Source organism: Diadema setosum, chromosome 4, assembly GCF_964275005.1.
Source record: "Diadema setosum chromosome 4, eeDiaSeto1, whole genome shotgun sequence".
NCBI lineage: Eukaryota > Metazoa > Echinodermata > Echinoidea > Diadematoida > Diadematidae > Diadema > Diadema setosum.
Window position 1 is genome coordinate 31,605,569 of NC_092688.1, and position 16,657 is coordinate 31,622,225.

Consider the following 16,657-nt stretch of genomic DNA (forward strand, 5'->3'; position numbering starts at 1 on the left):
TTTGACTCTGGTAATACACAAGCCTGTCAGGTGGATGCGGACACCTTCTTGACCTTCTCGGCTGAAAGTCTTCCTCATTAACAGAGGCAGTCTCTAATTGCTCACCTGGGGAAAGGGGAGGAGGGACCCAGGGTTCCTCATTATCACCCTCTGGTGGGGGCCCATAGGGTAGGGGCACATCATTCGGGGGTACATCATTTGGGGGCTCGTCATTTGGGGGCTCATCATTTGAGGGTTCAGGGGTCCGGGGCACCTGATTCACATCAGCAAACGGGAGGTTCCATGCACTCACACTATTCTCATCAATGTCATCAATCATGCGTTCATCATGTTCAAGCTCATGAACACGTTCAAGATTGGGGGAATACCTCTTGGGGTGATTACATTTCGTGGCCGTGGGAGATGGGGGATGTGGAGGGGCACCCTTGGGAAGGAAATTGCAAGGGAGAAGTAAATTGCGATGGAGAGTTTTGGTCTTCCCACCACCTACTTCTGGGCGTACCATATACACGGGTATGTCTACATTTGGTTGTTTAACGACTACGTGGGGGACCCTACCCCATTTGTCACCAAGCTTGTTCTTGCCTTTTACGCCAACATTTCTGATTAGAACTCGGTCTCCGACTTGGATTTTATTCTCCTTCAGTCTTCTATCGTATAAGGCCTTATTCCTAACACCAGCTTGATCATCACGCTCGGAGACTAGTCGGTACGCGTAATCTAGTCTCTCGCGCAGACTCGAGACATAATCGGGGGCATTATGTGACTGATTATCTCGTACATCTAAGCCTAAGTACATGTCAATGGGGAGGCGGGGATGTCTCCCAAACATGAGATAAAAGGGAGAAAACCCAGTAACGTCATGTTTGGTACAGTTGTATGCATGGATCATGGGAGCTACATGTGACTTCCAGTCACTTTTCTTGTCCTCCGTTAATGTCCCAAGCATACTCAGCAGTGCCCGATTCATTCGCTCGCAACTGCCATTTCCCTGGGGGTGGTATGGGGTAGTTCTCGATTTCTGGATTCCAACCAATTTGCACAAATTGTGAATTACATCTGACTCAAAATTTCGTCCCTGGTCAGAATGCAGGCGTTCAGGGAAACCATAATGTACCAAAAAGTTATCAAAAAGGGCCTTTGCAGTGGTATTTGCAGTCTGATTGCGGGTTGGGACGGCAACGGAATAGCGGGTGAAGTGATCAGTTATTACTAATATGTTACTATACCCTCCTTTGGACTCTTCCAGTGTCAAAAAGTCCATGCAAACGAGTTCGAGGGGGCGCGTGGTTTTGATATTGACCATGGGGGCAGTGTTACGTGAGTTTAGGACGCCCTTCCTCCTGACACATCGACCACATGTTATGATGTACTGTTTTACATCACGACCTAGGTGGGGCCAGTAAAACCTACTTCGGACGAGATCAGTAGTTCTCTCTACTCCAAGGTGGCCCATTTCGTCATGTAGGGACTCTATAGCTAACCAGCGGAATTTACGGGGGAGAACTAACTGAAACAACTCTTTCCCTTCGACCACTCTCCGTCGATACAACACACCTTCTCTCAAAACTAATCCGTCCCATTCACGCAGCAACATGTTTACTTCTTGGGATTCTTTCTTACGGATCCTAGTTGGGGGGCAAACTCCACTAGCTATGTAATTAATTACTTTACTAATTACAGGGTCTTCCCTCTGTTCCTGGGCCCAGTTTGGTGGCTCACTGGGGAACTTGGGCTCATTGACATTACTTAGTTCATGGGACGCTTCGCCAGTGCAAGTACTGCCCTGGTGTACGAGTTCAACGAAGGGGCTATTCTCTACATCTACATGCAACGCATAGTCTATTACAGCCTGTACTGTGTCCTTACCGATAGGGGCTTCCCCGCTAATTGGAGGGGTGGGGTCGGGTGACTCAGACAGAGGTCGGCGGGAGAGGGCATCTGCATCTACGTTCATTCGGCCGGAGCGATATGCTATGGTCAAATCATAATTTCCAAGAGCCGCTAGCCAACGGTGCCCTGCAGCATCCAGTTTGGCAGTGGTGAGGACGTACGTGAGGGGATTATTATCGGTGACAACATGGACTTTATTTCCATACAAGAAGTCGTGAAATTTCTCTGTCACAGCCCATTTAAGAGCCAAAAATTCTAACTTATGGGCAGGGCAATTTCGTTCGCTGGGATTGAGTGTCCGGCTACCATAGGCAATTACCCTCTCTCTGCCTTCCTCGTCTACTTGGTATAGGGCTGCGCCTAAACCTTGTGTACTGGCATCCGTATGCAGAATGAATGGTTTTGAGAAATCTGCATACTGAAGCACAGGTGGGCTAGTCAAGTGGTCTTTAATTTGCTGAAAAGCATCACTATGCCTCTTGCTCCAGACCCATGGTGGTGCTACGGGGGGACGGGAGAATTTGGTCTTGCCCCTTCTGCGCTTGGGGCCTCCGAGAAGTTCATGCAAAGGACTAGCTATTTTGGAGAGATTTGGGATGAATTTGCGATAATAGCTAGCTAGGCCGAGACAAGATCGCAGTTCCTTTACGTTTTGTGGGGTAGGCCAATTTCGAACTGATTCAGTTTTGTCGGGATCGGTTTCAATTCCCTCAGCCGAGAGAATGTGTCCGAGGTATTTCACTCGGGTCTGGAGAAGCTTACATTTTGATGCTTTTAGCTTGAAACCGTGCTCAGCAAGACGTTGTATTACAGCTTCTAGTCTAGATACGTGTTCCTCAACTGTCTTACCAAACACGATTATGTCGTCTAGGTAGACGACGCAGGAGGTGTGATTGAGGTCCCCCAAACACTTTTCCATGGCGCGCTGAAATGTGCTTGGCGCATTGCACAAGCCAAACGGCATCCGATTACACTCCCACAATCCCAAAGGAGGGGGTAAGACAAATGCTGTTTTGTGTTTGTCTTTTTCGGCTATTTCTAGCTGCCAATACCCGGATTTGAGATCCAGTGAGCTAAACCACTTTGCTCCCTGCATCATTTGCAATGTCTCATCAATCCGTGGTAAGGCATACGAGTCTCGAATTGTCTTTCCATTTAGTTTCCGAAAGTCTATACAGAATCTGAGTGAGCCATCCTTTTTCCTTACAAGAACCACGGGGCTGGCATAAGGGGAAAAGGACTCTCGGATGACATTTGCCTTGTGCATTGATTGGAGGTGTTCTCGTACCTCGGCATACATCGAGGGGGGTATGCGTCGGTATCTCTCTCTGAAAGGTTGGGAATCAGTGAGAGGGATTGTGTGCTCAATTATGTCGCTATGGCCTAAATCAATGTCTGACTGGCTGAACGCATGTGGGTAATTGCTAATTACTCGAGTGACACGCTCAACATCTTCAGGTGATGCAGGGGAGTTAGAAAAATCTAGCCCTTCTACAATCCCATCCCTACTTCCTACGTCCTGGCCATTGATAGATTGCGAATTGACATTAATTGTACCCTCAACATCGCACAGATACATTTCACCAAATATCATGTTACGATAGATCCACACAGGACTGTCTGACTGGTTTTGTACTAAGACTGGGACCCTTCTAGCCTTTTGGTTTTCTTTTGTTATCCTGATAACATTCTGATCAACTTGAACACCAAGCGGTAGTCTATTTGGTGTCCTAGGCTCTACTATTACGTCATAAGCTCTGCCTGCAGCTGGGAGAGGGGCTTCCCCATCTAGGATTATGGCCTGTTTGGGAGGAATCCTAACTGCGCGCTTGGCTGCACTCCTAACTACCCCTATTTTACCTTTTGGGTTCACACCTACTGGTAACTGCATGCACTGGTATACTAATCGCCACACCCGGTCAGTTTGTTGATCCGTCACAAAGTTTTCCCCAAACATCAACACACCTCGTTCAACACAAATTTGAATCACATTCGTACCTACACACAAAGGGACTTCCCTGTTGTATGGGGTATCTTGCACAATCAAAACTGGGGCATCTATGTCAAAATCAGGGCTTGGGAGAGAACCTGGGAGACGAATTGAAAGTTCAACATAACCTAAATATGGAACAGGTTGACCATTTGCACCCTCAACTCGAAGAAAATCATCGAGACTGCGTAGTGGGATTCTGGGGAAATGTGACTCATAGAACGATTTTGACAAGGTAGTGATTTGTGATCCAGTATCTAGAAGACATTTACACCTATTTCCATTAATGATAGCGACTGCCTCATTAGCTGTACCTACCATTTTGTCTACGATTTGTTTAGGGGGGCCCTGTGTGGTTGCCTTGTGAGTACCAACGTGGCCTACTGCCCGCCCCGTGGCAGAGGCCCGTTCCTGTTTAAAGGGTAGTCAGAGTTTGCCGGTTGAGACATTAGGGGAGGGATGGATTCCATGGGTGGAGCAAAGGAGGGGTGGGGGTGGGGGTGGGGTGGCTGAAATTGGGGTCTCCTTCTCGGGGCATTACATTCTCGAGCATAGTGGCCAAGACGGCCACAATTATAGCAGGGTCCATTTGGGGCACGGGGGCGCATTGATTGCAATTGGGATCCATGACTAGCTAATTCCATTTCTTGTAATTTCTCCCGGAGTTCCCTGATTTCCTTTTCTAACTCAGGGTGGTTTTCTTTTGGCCTTTGAGCTTGGGTAGCATGGGCACCTACTCTGGGGCGGGGGTGTTGGGGGGTAGAGTGGAAGTTACAGAAGTCTTGTGCCTCCTGTTCGACCAATCTGGACGCTCTAACAAGTTCATCAAAGGATTTCACAGCATCATACTTGTGGCGGACGGCCTGTTTTATCGCCTCATTTGATAACCCCTTCCAAAAAACTACACGCAAGGTTTCATCCTTAGCAGAAGGCGACAGGCCACCCCTCTGTTCCGCTTTGTCTACTGCAAGTTGTAACCGTGCACTGTATGCAGTGACGTTTTCCCCTGGGTTCTGTTTTGTGGAGTAGAGCTGTTGGAGTAGTACAGCACCAGACTCTACTGTTCCATAAAAGCCGTCTAACTTCTGAACAATTTCTTCCACCTTTGCGTCCACCCCCATATTTAAAATTAATTGGCCTGCCTCTCCTCTTAGGCAGCGACGCACTAATCTAGCAAGGGAGGCAGGGCTGCATCCTTCTTCTAATTTGAGGCATTCAATTTCTTGCCTCCACACCTCAAAAGAGACTTCTCCCCCCTTAGGTTTGGACTCCCCCGAGAACAGGGATAGTTTCAGGGGACTCTGAATTATCGTTTGGGACTGGGACATAGGGTTACGTGGGGGCTCTGGATCAATTGGGACTTCAACCTTAAGTACTAGGTGGGATTTGGGCACTCCCATCACTTCTAACTCATTGCCTTCCAATTTCTTACCATTTAATTTAGCCACCACCTCAGCTGCTACACTCTTGTTTGCAAATGCACAGTGGGCATTTCCAGTGGGCTCCCCAGTCAGGGAATCCTTCCCAAATACTATGCGAATTGCCTCACCTACCGTACCTAAATGAGTTTTCAATGTCTCCTCGGTAGTTTGGGGGTTAAGCTTACGGACTAGAATAACACAATCCCCTTGCAAAGCAGCCATAATGTCTAGACAACAAGACTACAAAAAGAAAATCAAAATATGCCAACAAGCAAATAGATAATTATATTATCGGAATTAGCAAGTGAAACCTACTCCCTCACTCACTCAAATCACCACAAGATATAAATAAATTCACAGACAAGTATGATGAAAAATCATCACCACGACATACAATGCATGGAGTTCAGCAGGTAGTACGAATGACACACTTCATTTCATAGCACGCCACAGCCATACAAATTGTTTCCCAAACAAAGTTATGCTGTCATGCCTTCCAAATGCTTACGCACATCAGTACCATACAAAATTATACTGTCATGCGTCCTTAAATTTTGTTGAGCAACACGCAAACACAAACTCAAACTTCAGGTAATTAAAGCGAGAAAGCTGGAGAAATTTGATATTCAAATTAGGGAAAAGTAGGAGCAGTCTGTTACTAATAATAATATGCTGTTCACATATAAGATAATATTCTGTCAGCAATCACTCCTCTGAATCCAGTGAGAAATATTGATAGCTTAAATTAAATAAGACTGTGAAGACACTAACATTAATGTTCTGATTAAAGCACTATGAAAAACTGTAACAGTAAGCCAATCACAAATCACGACTTCATTAGACATCAATCATAATTACCAAACAGAAACATTACCTATATCTCATGCCTGGGTGATCAAAATAAAGCAAAATAGTCGCTGGGTCTTTGGGGGAAATTTTGAATAAAAAAAAAAATTGGGGCTTCAAGGGTTTAAACTTCCTAAAACAAATTCAAAAGTAGAGCATCGTGCTGATGACGCACTGAAGGTCTGGAGTTCCGTCTCGCACCCCCTCACTCGCCTTACCTCGCCAAGAATTATTGGGAGTTCAGACTCACGGTATGTGGCTAAGTTTAGGTCTGTTAGCTCGCCACTACCGAGGTGAGGGTCGAGTTAACAAATAAACCACCAAAAAAAGGAGAATGATTAAGAATTTAATTAATTAGTTAAATACAGTCAAATAAAACAGTTTGTGGAAATTAATTTGGGATCACAATAATCAACTTTATTCACCCGCCACCCAGGCGTGAAATATCAATGACAGACAGGTTGGTATAAATTATTTAACAAAATGTGATCATTTCAGTACAATAACCAATCGGCAGCTTATCAATTCTCACACACATCACACTCTCAAACACACTGACCTTTTTGTTGTTTCTATTCGGGGAAGGGATAGGGAAAGTTAGTGGGGAAATGAAGTTAGTATGTGTGGCCACTTACTATTATTATTGTTTGACGCGAGTGTCCCAAATGTCCGAAGAAATGTGCACACAAAACATGAACGCGAAGGTCCTCCTTTGACGACACGGGTGACAGCAGGGATGGGGTGTCTCGACTCCGGGGATGGTGCGTCTACTGCAGGGATGGGGCGTCTCCAGGGATGGGGCGGCTCGGGGAGTGGGGCATCTCAGGAACAAGGCATCTACTGGGCTGGATTTCCTTTGCTCGTTGTATACAGGTTTAATACGGGCGTTGCCGATTGGGGTTCTTCTTCTTTGAATAGATGTATTTAAATTGATGAAGGCGTGGAGTTTTGATAAAATAGTCCCGTTGACAAAACTGGTATTATTTTGTTGTTCCGAATGAAATTACTGGCGTTCACAGCAGTCCGATTTTCGTTGCTTAGGTTTCGAAGGAAGTTACTGATGTTGATAACTACAAGTTCAATTTCCAGTCGAAACTTGGACTATATTTCAAAGATGTGCAGCTTCGGAAAAATTAGTAAGTTACAGATGAATAGTGGAGATGAACGGGAACTGGAATACGGGAGCCGAGATAGGGTTGGAGTTGGGGCTGGGACTGGGACTTCGGCCGGGGCGGCTCGGGGACTGGTCTCTCTGCTTCTCGACTCGACTCCACACTTCTTCTTCACTCAGGATTTGGGGTAAAGGCTGGGGATATATAGGTCATTACACATTCATTAACACACCCACTAAAACAGCTCACTTCACGCCCACATCGCTCCTCATCTTAATCTTACTCTTTATATTTCCATCCCATAATGATTATTTTTTTGGGGAGGTCCTGAGATTAGCCTAAAATGATTGTCATCTTGGATAAGTCATCTCATTGGTCCTAAGTATCATGATCCGCCTACAAGGGATGACAGATTAATACAAGAAATGTTCCAGGAATTAACCAAGTTGTCTTGGACATTTAAACCACGAGTCATTAGAGGGCTCCATTGGGATAGTGGTCAAGACAGATGTGTGGCAGGTTGGGAGACAGTCGACGCCATCACCACTCAATATAACACAAAAATCTGGCGGAAGTTTCCTCTTGGAGTTTGGGATAGTATATCTAAATATCAACACTTTGGGCTTTCAACATTGCCGCTTGCATCCGACGGTGGATGACTCACAATGGCTGTTTCTGGCTAATGTTATGATCACTCCGGCCAGTCCATCCGAGCTGCCTGTCTATAAATCAAAAGGGTCTTTGTTTGGGGAGTTACGTATAAAAAGGGCAATGACTGTCGAGGGTCAAGAACCTGCTGGCAGAAACTTTAACCTTGCACGTAACAGCATTGGGGGACTAGTCTACAAATTCAGACACAAGAGGAGGTATATGTCTGTCGCCTTACACATATAATCAGTATTAAGTGTTGTTGAATACACAAAATGTGAACAATAGTTATAAAAATGTTTCCGGATTAAACCGTCTACAGTTACGGTTTATTTAGAAAAAACACTGATATCTCCTCATATTATAGGCTTTATTGCAAAAATTTTATATGTTAGGATGTTTTGTGATACAACAGACTCACACATGTGCATCAAATGTGATATCTTGAAAATTTTTGAAATCAGCACTCCCAAAGGTAAACTGGACCTTTAAAGACCATTTCCTCTCGTCTTCACTTCCACCTCAGCACGGGGCCGCTGTGTTCCTTTATCACCCATGCGCCGATCTGACGGAGATTGAGGAGCTGAAGGAAATTGCCCGGAGCTGCCTTCGCAAACACATCATCACTCCGTTTCGAGATCTTCCGCAAAACTTGGTAAGGAGGATTTTCGTCATAATGATGATGATGATGATGATGATGATGATGATGATGATGATGATGATAATAATAAGAATAATAATAATAATGATAACAATAACAATAATAATAATAATAATAATAATAATAATAATAATAATAATGATAATAACAGATAAAAAAAATATGATATATATTGCGACAAATCCATTCTGCAGAGTGCTCAAGGCGCAGATACATCATCTTGAATGGGGTAGGACAGGATGTTTTGGGTTCACCCAACCTGGTCGTAAATTATGGCTTGATTATACTGGGCCTACATTAAGATAGTGAGATGGGGGCCGGATGTTGTCTGATACAGTGACGTCGCAATGGGATCGTTCTAACATTCTGCTGGTATACTCAAGGGATGATGAAGGTCAATGACTCACTGGATGATGAAAGTATTGGTACAGGTTATTGACTATAACCCGGAGGTGAAGAGACAGATCCTGTCGTCATAGTGGAATGGAAGAGGGTAGCAATAAATTTGAGTAGCATTATACAACAATACCATCTAGCAAAATGTCTAACAAGGCTAAGCTGGGCCTGCATCGTGTCACAAACTTTTACAACAAAAACAAAGCACAAGAACAAAACAACAAACACAGAACAACAAGAAAAAAAACCCATCAAAACAAGCATAATATTTGTCTATTCGCTCCTTTCAAAATTCTGTAAAAATATTCTTTGACACAGCCAATCACTTGAGAATTAAACATATTACTTTTTTTCCGTATAATTGCTACGTTTGTTGTGTACCGCTCACATTCTTGCTTTGATTGCTGCTAAGATATTTTACTTGCAAATCTATTTAGTGGAAATTCATCCTATCACATGATCTTCTAATTCGCTTTGATGACATAACAACGTAATTTCAAACAAATAGAACATTAAAAGTTTTATGCAAATCGCATAGTATCCCAAATAACTATGGAACTTAGATATAGTTACACATTATGTTGCTGTGACCATTCATGGAGCTCTATGCTGTCACGGATATCACTGTTCGTGGAAAATATGTGGAAATTTAAAACTGACTTTTTCTATATAGTTTGTCTAATTAAATGAAATTGTCATCGACCTTATTTCAATCATTAATTTATTGTATTCTATCTATAAGAAGCAACTTGATTATTTTTTCTTTAAGAGAGCCCTTTATGATTTTGTGCGGGTACGATGATTTATACATGCACGTTGCCCATTGCATAAATTGATATTGAAATAAGAGAGTATACATGCACACATGACCGTCACTGAGATACGTAATATGCAGCGTGATTGCAGCTTCTGCTACGTGTCATTGAAGAAAAAAAAACAAACATGATGATGACGGAGCACAGGTCCTAATGCTGACGGTTAGCGCACACGAAAATTGTACATATCAAAACCAACGTGCACAAACCTGCAACTTGAAAATGCCAAGCAGTCAATGACAGTCAAGCGCAAAATGCATGATGCAAAATCAGTGATATTCTATATCATTGACAATTCCGGATTCAAAACGCGCCAACTGGCGCAAATTATAATAGTAATAAGATAAACATTTATGCATATCCCCTTTATTTTGATATTACACATTTCAGATACTAGATTTCGTATAGGCCTACATCAAGTTTAGATAATGGAACATTGCTCATCGTTTAGCTTCGGTAAGACACTGAACTGTCGAGAGTCCAGACTAGAATGCAAAACTAGTGAATTATTAGGCCTTCCCAAAGGTTGGGACTCTTGTAATACTGTATGTAAGAGCATGCAAGACAGATGAAGTCCTATACTTCGGGAACTGACACAACCATTACAATCTTGAAGAATGTCAGCTTATCGACATAGATTACAGTGCAAGTATATGACAACAAAAAAATAAAACCAATTAGGCCTAGCTACTGGAACTTGGTGTACAGTGTATTAGTCTACGGTTAATAACCACACCTAGGGGTTACTAGCAACGCGTTAACGCTTACTGTGATGCATTAAAAATAACCAATGAATAAGATAATCCGCCTTTGTCTTGTTTGATATGTTTTGTTCTATTTTGATGTAAGCTCAGACGGTATAACATGAACTGAAAATTGTCACGTAAACTGTGATTCAAATTGTTTGAACATGTAAATTTAAAGGAACACAGACTGTAAAAATATATAGTAAGGTCCATTGGCAAAGAAAGAATCACTTCTGTTTACAAGGGATTTAGCAACGGAAGTAGGCCCTACTTATTCCCCATCACCTCCGGGAGCATGGTGGTTCCTGTGTAAGGTCAATGGAGGTTTTCAAATCTCTTAGTTGATGGGTTAAAGGACAAGTTCACCTTCATTAACATAAGGATTGAGAGAATGTAGCAATATTAGTAGAACACATCATTGAAAGTTTGAGGAAAATCGGACAATCCGTTCAAAAGTTATGAATTTTTGAAGTTTTTGTGCAGTCACCACTGGATGAGAAGACTACTGCAGTGTATGATGTCACATGCGTACAACAATATAAGAAAAATATAAAGAGAATTTCACAAAATTTCATCTTTTGAAAAAAGTACACATTCCCTTGACTCGTATGTTATGGGTAATATCATTCCCATTGCCTTTAGAAAGAGGCAAGTCAAGTGCTCTTTTATTATGCGAAAGAAGTGAAAATATGTTGAATTTTCTTTACATTTTCTTAATACTGTTGTACTCATATGACATCACGAGCCTTAGTAGTCTCCTCATCCAGCGGTTCCAACACAAAAGTTTTAAAAATTCATAACTTTTGCATCGATTGTCCAATTTTCCTCAAACTTTCACTGATGTGTTCTACTAATATTGCTGCATTCTCTGAATCCTTATGTTAATGAAGGTGAACTTGTCCTTTAAATACCATACCATGCGTTCGAGAACAAGACAAGATTGACGAGTTTCGGCACAAATTGACACAATGCACATTGTACGTACAAAGATTTGTGCCTTTTCATTAATGCAAATTCATGACCTCTTTCATTTAATTCGACTTTCTGTATCCTTTTATATCTTTCTATATTATTCTGCTTCTTTTATAATCCATAAATTATACAGTTCAGTGCAGAATGTACGCGTGTGTATAATGCCGTGTTGGCGGGGACCTACAACCGTCGGTCCATTGGATGCTTGCCAATAATGCATTTAGTGATCACGTTTAATAAATCGGACACATACACACACGCACTCAGAAAAACCAACAGCTACAACTCTTTCTATTTCATGGAATTAAATTCGAATGTATAGCCCTTCGTTGTCCTGACGTACGGCTGTAAGCTAGAGCTACCTTACATCGACGCGGAGCGCGTCCGGAACTTCTTGCGAGAGAACGCCAACAAACGGGACGGTCCGCACAGTGCTCCTGAGTGGCGCGTGAGCCGGGATGGCCAGTTCGACCACGGCCTCCTCTACCACGCGCAGGTCGTATCGGATGTCAACGACTGCGTCATATGTCCCACGGTGAGTCTATGGCAAGTCTATGAAGAGCCTACTTGCCTTCAAGCCTTTCATGCTGCGAAATGTGGTGCCACATTTTGGCCACACTGGACGTAACGGAATGTTTCTTTCTTTTTTCTTTTTTTTTTCTTTTTGGTCTATGTAAGGACATTCTTCGACAAGCTTGTATTTCTTAATCTGTATACGTTTGCTTTTGATGTCTGCATTTAGAACAATTTTTTCCCTTTTTTAGTTCCCATATTTTGTCTTACATTAATTTGTCGTAATACGATGATGCCATTGTACGTGTCATAGATTTAAACATACGAAGAAAAGTAAAAAAAATAAAAAATGTATCTTCATGGAATATAATAAATATAGTACCAGCAACAACACTTCAAGTGATACTCTGGATACAGGTGTGACGTGAGGCGTGTGACATGAAAATCGCGTATAACTTATAAGACCCTATATGAGACTGCCATTTCTGACATAATCATTACATCGCATATTTATGTATCTTCGTGTGTTTGTTCTTCATACTATATAACAATTGAAAAAAATACACTCATTTTAAAACATGAGGCCTGCAGCATGCAGGATTATTTGTTCAGCAGGCCCTGTATTGGAACATCAAACCCGACTCCATTACATTTTTTTTTTTTGGTTGATACATATTGTAATTTTCTTTCTTTTGTTGTTTTTTCCTCCTCATCTCCCACCTTCATGCTTGACAGAGCACGTTTGAAGGTTGTCCAAGACCTAGGCCGGAAGCCGGAGAGATATCTCTGAAAGACCTCTCCCTCTTACTCAACTCACTTTATAACCGCCAGCACTAGGAACAGAGCGACGGGGGGAAGAGAAAAGAGGGGGAAAAAAGTGCCGGGAGTACAATCATGGAATCAGAGCAAAAAGGACGTCTTCTACAACACTGCGATGTCTACGAACACTATCTCGTCGTTTTCTCGCGATTCTCTCCCAAGCCCCCATTCCCGACCCCGCCCAGTCGGGAAACTTACTTTCTACATTTTCCCGCCATACCATGTCATTGCTTCTATACACCAAGTCTGTAGCCAAGACAGTTTTATTCATGTAGGGAACTAAACGTTCTCCCTCCGACATCTTCCCATAAGTATTACAATGTTTTACTTTTGTACTATTACCAGTATTATTTTCGTTATTGTTTTTTTTTATAATTCGTTTTATCATCATTATTGTTATTTCATATCGTTCGTCTCATTATTTTGCAAGTTTGCTTTTTTTTCACCTAAGGTATGATCTGTCTTGATTATCCAAGATTACCATTATTTTCTGACACTTTTACCTACACATTTTAAAAGTGTTTTAACCACTATCCTTAAATGTTAAAGAGGCATATTCATACTCTGAATATTCTGAATGGGCCAGCTACCCTGCTGTCCCCCTGCTACGTACCGCCTTGTTCACTATCATCCTGTCAATGCACGTGACTTTTGTTTGCTTGGCTATATGACCTCAGTGATAGCGCATTGCTTGTTTGTGTCATTTTAGGAATCTGTCTTTATCAATATAATGGAAAGGCCAATAAAGCAGAAAAATGATGCCGAGGATTAAAATCAAATGCACATGTCGTGGTGTTGATAAAAACAAAATGGTTATCAAATTAACAATAATGTTAAGTCTTTAATCTTTAGTCGTAAGTCTTAACTGTCAATGAGTATACTATAGTTAATATTTGAACGTTAACAGGTATGAGTTACAATGAAATCATGACGTATCTATCATCTCTATTGGGGAACAAGGTCAATAGAAGTGTTCTGTTAACTTGGTGGTGGCCATTAAAAAGATATGAAGTAATTTCTTATAGACTATATAAGTTGGTGTTCATATCTGCTCTTTTTTTTAATAAGTTGCGGCGATGGGAGGTAACTGTGCTCAACCAGGTTCTCAAAGTATATGGATGGATATAATCTTACATTCTTTACCATGTAAGAAAGAAATAAGGCCTACATTGGGGAAACTCAATGAAAACGGAAAGTGTCATCTACGATATGCAGAATATTCTGACCTATGACCATGATCACATTTTGCCCAAATTAGCATAACTAGTTCTTCTATCATATCCAATTAATATAACAGTACTAATGATATTTTGATGATTTTCCCACAAGATAAGCTGGTATGCGAAATACGTGGACATAAACACGACGCTTCTGATACCATTCCGAATCACGTGATTCTACCTCGTGACCACGTGACACGCTGTGGGTGTGGGTGGTTTGTTTTCACACGAGACTGATGTCTTCTACTACATACCGCAGATTGTTAAGTGACTACATTTTTTTTTTGTAACTTCAGCTTTTCAATTTCCTTTTTGACTTATATGTCTGCCTGCAAGTCGACTGATTCTATTTTTAGAGTATGTACGAAGAAAGTTCATTGCCTTTTGAATGATCTTCTTGTGTTTCTAGTTAACCATAATCATTATTTTCCTACATCAAACGTAGCATATGTTTATTGTAATCGTCGTGCACACCTATGGTGCTGTCTTCGAGTATGAAAAAAAAAATAGCCACGCACATTGTCTTGAGTATATCTCTTAGAAATAAGAACAAAACAATTACGATTATGATATGAGAATACGATATAAGAACAAAACAATTCTGATTTAGATATAAGAATAAGATATGAGAACAAAACAATTCTGATTTAGATATGAGAATAAGATATGAGAACAAAACAATTCTGATCAAGATATGAAATGATATAAAATGTTGGCAACGTCATATACGTGGCTTGAGATGAAGAACTTGAATGTTCTGAAAACACAATGTGCCAGAATTGATATTTATAACTACAATTTGTTCTTTACATGTTCACCTATTATTGAGTTTGTAACATACTATAGTCATAGTATTTATGCAACTATTTCAGAGACTCAAAATATTCATTTGTCTATAGACAATGTTTATCTGAAGTTAAGTTCATTGCATGGTAAATAATTTATAGGTGTGTTTGGGTTTTTCTCGCACACCACTAAATGCAGCTGACTTTCCAATATGGTTGCAAAATTCTGAAGAACCCACCCCCTCCCCCCAAAGATGTGTGTACACAGTTAAATAAGAAAAAAAAAAAAAGGAGATTTAATTCAATTATGAACACATTTCCAAAGCATTGGTCATATTTTACTGAAGTAATGGGGCTATGCAGATCAATTCAAAAATTTTAGAATGAAAGGAAGATTACAAATATATACAATATATATATTCATAATATTTCTGTTTCTTCCTCCTGTTTGAATAAAGAAAACATACTAAATTAGAGTATGGCATAACTTATAAGGACAAACTGATACAATGTTCTTATCTTGGAATTTAAGAACCATGCTGTCAGATCTGAATTTGCTTGGCTGAACGTGGTGCTTTAAAACTGGCGATTCACCGAGAGAGAACATACATTTACTAACCACAGCTCTAGGAAGAAAATTGTTTGAAAATATGAATGTATGCCTTTAGTCATCCAAGTGTATCCATATATGTTTAATAGTGTATGTGTTTCACTCTTGGTTTATTCAGATGCTGTAAGACCCCATGAAATGGGTGGCACATTTTTTTTTAATTTTTTTTAGTGTGTTGAGTGGTGATTGATACATACATCGAAGGCATCGTTTTACTTATTGGCAATCATCACATCCTAACCCCCCCCAAAAAAAAAAACAAAACAAAACAAAAAAAACAAAAAAAACAACAACAACAACAACAATTAGGCAAAATCTTTCACGAAGTTTGGCAATTACAAAAAAAAACAAACAAACAAACAAACAAAAATGGCAAACAAACAAAAATGGTCGCATTATATAATGCAAGCAGGCAATATTTTGGCAAAAATGCTAATTTCTGGTCAAGATAAGTAGAAAGATAAAGAAAATACTCTATTTCATCACAAAAACAATTTGATGGGTAAAAACTTTTTCACTTACAGAAAAAAAAAACCAGCCTCATATGTAGCCACCATCTCCTATGGTAGTTCTAAAGATATAACATATCATCATAATATGTAAATTTGTGTATAACTTTGGTAATGTGCACATATGCTGGCCTTTGTAAAGTCAACGTTATCAAACTTGTTTCATGTGTATCCGTATCTTTTCTGCTGAAATATAATGGTTTAATACTGAAAGCTACACTGCAGCTTGGAGGGTACTGTGAAAGAGGAAATTTTTGCTTATTTTGCACAAGAAAATAGCGCAAAATGAAAGGCACACCAATATTTCTGCTTGTCATATGTTCAAGTAGTTGATGTCTTTATTCCGTGGAATTACAGACATGCAAACCTCATCTTACCTGGCTGAGCGCGAAAAAGTACTCGCGTGAAAATATCCACTTTTACAGTACACACCATTCTACAGCAACACCACTCTTTCGCAAAACTTCATCTGTTGAGCGTTTGTGGTAATCACAAATGGAAACAAACCATAGACTTTACTCCAGTTGCCTTCAAAAAAGAAATTATCTTTTAAACTATAATTCTAAATACATTAAAATCTAATGGTGCATGATGGGACATTCAGCCAATTGTGGCAGCACAGAGGTATTCATGTTGTTCAATAAAATATGCTTGAAAAAAATTACCATGTAGATGAAATCTATTCAGACTTTGTGTGTATG

General features: G+C 40.7%; 1 protein-coding gene across 1 annotated transcript in view; it reads left to right on the forward strand.

Annotated features, from left to right (window-relative positions):
* The window catches only part of LOC140227136 (uncharacterized), a 28,577-nt gene extending 14,984 nt beyond the window's left edge, over positions 1-13,593 (forward strand). Inside the window, exons 5-7 of the mRNA XM_072307570.1 lie at positions 8,437-8,565; positions 11,823-12,035; positions 12,749-13,593. Of these exons, the coding sequence (XP_072163671.1) occupies positions 8,437-8,565; positions 11,823-12,035; positions 12,749-12,850 (444 nt within the window). The 3' untranslated portion in view covers positions 12,851-13,593. The remainder of the gene's footprint in view (positions 1-8,436; positions 8,566-11,822; positions 12,036-12,748) is intronic.
* Positions 13,594-16,657: the final 3,064 nt, after the last annotated feature.